Below are 6,000 nucleotides of genomic sequence, written 5' to 3'. Positions count from 1 at the left end.
TCCTGGACCTGCTGGCCACGCCGTTTCTGATACAAGACAAGATGCCATTGGCCTTCTTGGCCACCTGGGCACACTGCTGGCTCATGTTCAGTCGCTGTCAAATAACACCCCCAGGTCTTTCTCCTCCAGGCAGCTTTCTAGCCTCTCTTCCCCTAGTCCGCAGTGCTGCCCAGGGTTGTTGTCCTCTGGAGTGAGTCCTCTGGACTCGTCCCCGCGGCTCCACACCTTTCCTATGTTGGGGATTCCAGAACTGGATACAGGACTCCATGCGGGGTCTCACGAGAGGAGCAGAGGGGCGCGTTGCTCCTCCCCGCCGGCAGGGGGCGCCGAGGAGGCGGGGCGGGGGGCGGCCGTGCGCCCCGCCGGCAGGGGGAGGCAGCGCCGCGCCGCCGCCGCGCGCCGGCCGGAAGTGCCCGCCGGAAGTGCCCGCCGCGGGGACGGTGCGGCCCCCGCCAGCCGCGCTCTGTGGTTGGCGGAGCCGCGGCCACGGCCCGGAAGCGGATCGGCCGCGCCGGGGGGTGACCCCGCGGGGAGCCCCGTGTCCGTGACGGGGAGCGGCTGCTTTGAGGGCCTCGGAGCGACTCCCCTTCCACCCCATCGGTCCCTCACGGTGAGTGCGAGGCGGCCAGGCCCGTGGGTCTCTCCTGAGGCCTCGCCCAGTGCCTTCAGGGCCTCGCCCGGGGCCTCCAGGCCCTTCCCTTGAGCTCATGGGGGTCGCCCCGGGGTCCCGGTGGGGAGCGGAGGCTGCGAGCAGCCCCGTAGCGGCCCCGCCGTGGGAAGGGCCAGGCTGCGGGCCCCGCCGGGTCCCTCTGCACGGGGACCGTGGCTTTGTGCCCTCGGAGGGCCCGTCGTGAGGCTGACCCGTCCCGGGCCGGGCGGGGATGGGATGGGGAGGCAGCGGCTGGCGCGGAAGAGCTGACATGGATCTTTTTCCCTTTTTCTCTAGGTCTCCCGTCCGCACAGCCGTCCCCCATGGCAGCGTGGTCCCGGGAGGCTGTCCTGAGCCTCTACCGGGCTCTGCTGCGCCAGGGCCGCAGGCTGCGCTACACCGACCAGGATTTCTACCTCGCTTTCATCCGCCGGGAGTTCCGCAAGAACCAAGGGCTGCAGCAGCTGGAGGACAAGGAGAGACAGCTGGAGAAGGGGCAAGCTTTCCTGAAGAGCAAACTTGGGGGCCTAGTGTAGACTCTGTTGCTCCTTTTGGCTTAATTTACTTCCCTCTTCTTTCCAAAATCCCCTCGTTGACCAAAAGAGATGATTAACGCTCCCTGCCCACCGCTGTCTTGACGAAGGTGCTTCCACAGGCACACCAGGAGGGCTCTCCTGTTCCATTTACAAATGAATTAGGTCACAGGTACGTCACTTGCAACCATATAACCTCGTTCTTAGTGCTGTTATTGCAGTTCAGTTTGTGGAATTGGGGGGAGGGGTTGCCTACTGATGAAGAGTGATTGGATTCCTGGTTCATAAAGACAGGAATATTTCTTCTGAGACTGTAGCTTGGCCTTAGAAAAAGCTAAGAGCAGTTTTAAACCACTCAAGTCACGCAGGCTCTGAACCTTCGAAAGTGACTTAGAAGACAGATCCTGAGTTGGGTTGAAAGAGTTTCCTAATGTTTTCATGTCAGTTCACTGAGGATCCAGCTACGAGTACAGCAGTGGCAAAGTGTGTTTTACCTGTGTAGCTGGCGAGGGAAACTCTTTGAATATAAATATCAAGACTGGGTTAAATGGAGGTTGAATGGCATGGAAATACATGCACAAGAAAATATTAACGTTTGTGTTATACATGACTTATACGAGAGTCAAACCCACCAGCCTTGAGGGCAGAATAAATGTCCAATGAAAGAAAGCCAGGAAGTTGTTCCTGTTGTGGTCTCTGCTGTTGTTTCTTGGGTGTCTTTGAAGTACCTGGGACCAGCTGTTGTCCAAAAATGAGTCTGGCCGTGGATACTTTGATACTGCCTGTCAGTTCTTGAGGAGATTCTGATTTATTACAGACAAGCGGTTGACAATCCCTGCATTCCCTTGTCTGTGAGGAAAATTACACGCATTAGTTTGAGGATGAGAAAATAAATTGCCATAAAAAAGGTGATGCTTTGGTTGAGAAGCAGAAGTTAAGAAGAATAGTCATACAGTTTTATATAATACAGGATTTTACTGCAAAATGTTATGGAAGTAAATTTTCATTTATTTTTAAAGCAGTGTTAAGTTATTACACAACTAGACCTGCTTAAATTGTCAGAGGCCACATCAAATTCAGGATGTTTTTCTTCAGGTCGTAAATGGAGCTGAAAGCAAAGAAATGCTGTCATTGAAGAGCTTGGTCAGCACCGCTTTGGCATGTCTGAGAACATGCAGCTCCTCATGGAAAATATTTAAAGAGGCTGCAGGGTCTGGTGATCCCTTCTTGTGGCTACATGCCAAGACCCCAAGAATTGTCAGTGTAGGGTGGAGGAGAAGGGAGAGAATCCTTACGGTTGCATGGTTTGACCTGTTTGTTTAATGTTCCTGCTCCTTCCAGGTGAGATGGCAGCCGCTGGGCAGCGCAAAGGGAAAAAAGATGACAATGGCATTGGCACAGCCATCGATTTTGTGCTCTCCAATGCCCGACTGGTGCTGGGCGTGGGCGGAGCCGCCATGCTGGGCATCGCCACGCTGGCCGTCAAACGGGTGAGCCTGCGGGACAGCCGGGTGGGACCTGCTCGCGTGGGCACTGGGAGAAGGAGCGGGAAAATAAAAAACAGCGGAGTGGTGGGTAAAATGAAGATATTGAGCCCTTCACAACTCAAACTGTGCCTGGTGGTGTTGTTTTAGATGTATGACCGGGCAATCAGTGCTCCCAGCAGCCCTACTCGCTTGAGCCAGTCAGGAAAGAGAAGCTGGGAAGAGCCAAACTGGCTGGGCTCTTCCTCGCGCTTACTGACCCAGGACATGAAGACTAACATTAGCCGCTCACTGCAGACCCTTCCCACTGATCCTTCGGCTGCAGACACAGGTAAGGAGCAGGGTGAAACTGGCGTTGCAGAATCATCCAGGCCCATGAGCCCTGTATTCACTGAAGGGAACGCAGAAAAGAAAAATCCTGGGGTAGATAGTCTATGTTTTCCATTTAAGCAGATCTACAGGTAACTTCAGGAACTAAAAGTCAGACTGTGAACTAGTGAATAGTAGTCATCTATTTGCATTCTTCATTCCTGTTATGACTTCACGGTCTTAGGCGTTATTTTCCTTCAGCCTTTCCCTTTTCAATCTGAATACTTACCTGTGCAATCTTTTCTCTGAAAAAGACATTCCATTCCTTTGAAGGTCTTTGTTGCCTTTCTTTGGACCATTCCAGTTTGTTTGTGTTTTTTAAGGGGGGAATATTCAAATTGTGAATGTACTAGCAACTTGTAACAGTTTGTCTTATATTATTTTTACCATTTTCCTAGTAATTTCTGTTATGTTATTAGTCCGTTTAGTGTTGCTCGTCACTGAGTTACTCTTCATCAGGTTTTATAACTTTTTTAAGTGACTGCAGGCTTCTTTCTGAGTGGGATGATCAGTAATTTAGACTCCATCAGTGCTTTTTATATGTATTTAGTTGGGTTTTCTCACCTGGCCACCTCTGGAGAGTTGTACTTGAAGATTTAAAATAAAAAGTCAGGATCAAGCTTTTAATTTGGTTTCCAGATTATCTGCAAGAGAGAAGAAGCTTCAGGGTGGCAGTGGATTTTCTGCTAAGGATATGTTAAATAACTAGACAGCTGTGTTAAATGGGGTCTAAATAACTTGACTGGAGTCCCCAAGGATGATGACTGAGGAATAAAGCCATCGATGATGGTGTCTTGCATGCTTAACTTAAAAATAAATTAAAACTTAAAGATGGAAAAATAAGTTTTTTCATGAACAGGCAATGAAGTCTGGTTCCCTGTGGTTTTATGGGCTGTTTCCTTTTCACACAAACCCTCAAGTCTGTCTAAAAGACCCCAATGGGACGAGAGGCAACAGCTGCTGAGGTTGGGCCATTCTGCATGTGCTGTGTGGCCAGGTGCCTGTTGCCAAACAAATGTGCAACAGCTGATTGCCTTAATGGGGCCATTGCCTTGAGGGGGATTCTTCTCCACCTGCTAATTACCGCAGTCCTTCTGAATCCAAAAGTCTCTCGGATCTGTAATTCTTCTTTAGGCCTGGTTGATAAATTCAAAAACTTTTTGTACAGATTAAGAGACGTCTGAAAGACAGATGGGAAGCATTGACTTATTTCTTTAGGAAACCAGTCAGAAAGAAAAGAGGCTTAGAGAACCTGTGCAGATCAGGCATCACTTAATAACGCAGATGGCAGCATCAAGTGGTGTATGCTGATGTGTGCCTGAGAGTGTGCTCGCTGCTCTTTGGCCAGTGAGTGTTTGAGAGAGGTTTCCACTGGGGCTATGAGCTGCCTGAGCTCTGCTGACCCCAACGTCTGTTGCTCACCGTCCTGGTAAGTGTTAGAGTCCTGGCAACTGTTTCATTTCCAAGTGGCATGGTCCAAGGAAAGCTGCGGAGGGGACCTCTATCAGGGAGTGCATTGATAGGATGAGGGGAAACGTTTTTAAGCTGAAAGAAGAGAGGTTTACATTAGATATTAGGAAGAATTTTTTTTCCTGTGAGGGATGGTGAGGCACTGGAACAGGTTGCCTAGAGAATCTGTGGATGTCCCATCCGTGGTGGTGTTCAAAGCTAGGTTGGTGAGGCTTTGAGGAATCTGATCCAGTGGGAGGTGTCCCTGCCCATGGCAGGGAGGACACTGGATGGGTTGAAACTGGATGATCTTTAAGGTCCCTTCCAACCCAAACCGTTCTATGATTCTATGGTCATTTCGGATCTCATACCCTAGTCAGGACTGGATTTTGCTGATAATTTGTAAAACTCTATTGTAATGTTAAAAACTTAATGACATAGTGATGGTTGTTCAAGAGTGTTTTATCCCTGATGGTCTGAACTCGTAATGGTGCCGATTTTTTAAATTTTTTTTTTAAATTGAACTGACATGCTGCCCATGTAGCCATTAAAATTACTTCCTTGCTAACACATTGTTAGCATCCTTCTGGCTAAATTCCAAATCTAGTAACTTGTTTTTATCTGGTTTGATTCTTGTAGCAGTATATTTTGAGGTTTCTCAGCACCTCTGTTTTGACTGGTACCTGTGCAAAGCATGGAGAATGTCTGCTGAAAGCTTTTTGAGACCTAGGAGACTGCATTTCCATGCTATGGATTTTCTTCTGTGGATCAGTTCATAGCGAAACATTGCAGACAGTAAACAGTTTTCCTTCTCTCTTGCAGACATTTTCCGACCCACAAAGCCCAAGCCATCTGCCAAGAGGAGTCAAGTGGAGCTGAAAAAATCCCGCCTTCGTCTGTCTCTGCAAGAAAAGCTCTTTGCTTATTATCGGAGGAAGGTAGCTATCCCAGCGGATGAGCAGGCCCGGGCCAAGCAAGCAGCCGTGGATATCTGTGCAGAGCTGCGCAGCTTCCTTCGTGCCAAGCTGCCGGACATGCCCCTGCGTGACATGTACCTCAGCGGCAGCCTGTATGACGATCTGCAGGTAATTCCTGGGGCCGCATGATGGGTCATTATTTAGAAGGCTGACTAGGCAGGGGTATTTCAGGCTGCTCTGTTGACAGTGCTGGCTCAGCACAACATTCCTCCGTAACAAGGTTCCTGGTGTCACCTTTCTCACTGTGGATCCAGGTGTTGATTTCTGCAATACTGTTTGAACAGGTGTGATCAGGACTGCTCTGGTGTTGTCTGCAAAGCATTTGCTTTTTGCTGTTTCCTTTCTTCAGATTATCTCAGACCTTCTTCCCTTCCTCTCTGTCACTTCCTATTTAGCTGTGTTTTTTCTTGCTGTTTCTCTGGTAGTCCTCTGTTTTTCCTCTGTCCTTTCTATCGCCTTACAAATAGACAATATTCCCTTAGAACTCCTGTGTATTCATGTAGGTCTTCCCTACTTTTTTTTTTTTTTTTTTTTTTAAT

The 6,000-nt window shown here is 49.2% G+C and overlaps 2 protein-coding genes across 3 annotated transcripts in view; both read left to right on the top strand.

The window, feature by feature from the left end:
- Positions 1-524: 524 nt before the first annotated feature.
- MIURF (mitochondrial elongation factor 1 upstream open reading frame) lies at positions 525-1,185 on the top strand. The gene is made up of 2 exons (XM_069855542.1): positions 525-610; positions 947-1,185. Exon 2 carries the CDS (start codon positions 973-975, stop codon positions 1,183-1,185), a length of 213 nt encoding a protein of 70 aa, XP_069711643.1. The 5' UTR covers positions 525-610; positions 947-972.
- A 14-nt stretch (positions 1,186-1,199) lies between these two features.
- Positions 1,200-6,000, top strand: part of MIEF1 (mitochondrial elongation factor 1) — a 269,067-nt gene continuing 264,266 nt past the window's right edge. For both annotated transcript variants that reach the window (XR_011337339.1, XM_069855495.1), the window contains exons 1-4: positions 1,200-1,354; positions 2,524-2,672; positions 2,817-2,997; positions 5,307-5,569. Coding sequence is in view for 1 of the 2 variants with exons in the window: in XM_069855495.1 (XP_069711596.1) it covers positions 2,529-2,672; positions 2,817-2,997; positions 5,307-5,569 (588 nt within the window). In the remaining variant the exon portion in view is untranslated. The remainder of the gene's footprint in view (positions 1,355-2,523; positions 2,673-2,816; positions 2,998-5,306; positions 5,570-6,000) is intronic.

Source organism: Phaenicophaeus curvirostris, chromosome 1, assembly GCF_032191515.1.
Source record: "Phaenicophaeus curvirostris isolate KB17595 chromosome 1, BPBGC_Pcur_1.0, whole genome shotgun sequence".
Classification (NCBI taxonomy): Eukaryota; Metazoa; Chordata; class Aves; order Cuculiformes; family Cuculidae; genus Phaenicophaeus; species Phaenicophaeus curvirostris.
This window is presented reverse-complemented; position numbering and strand designations above follow the sequence as displayed.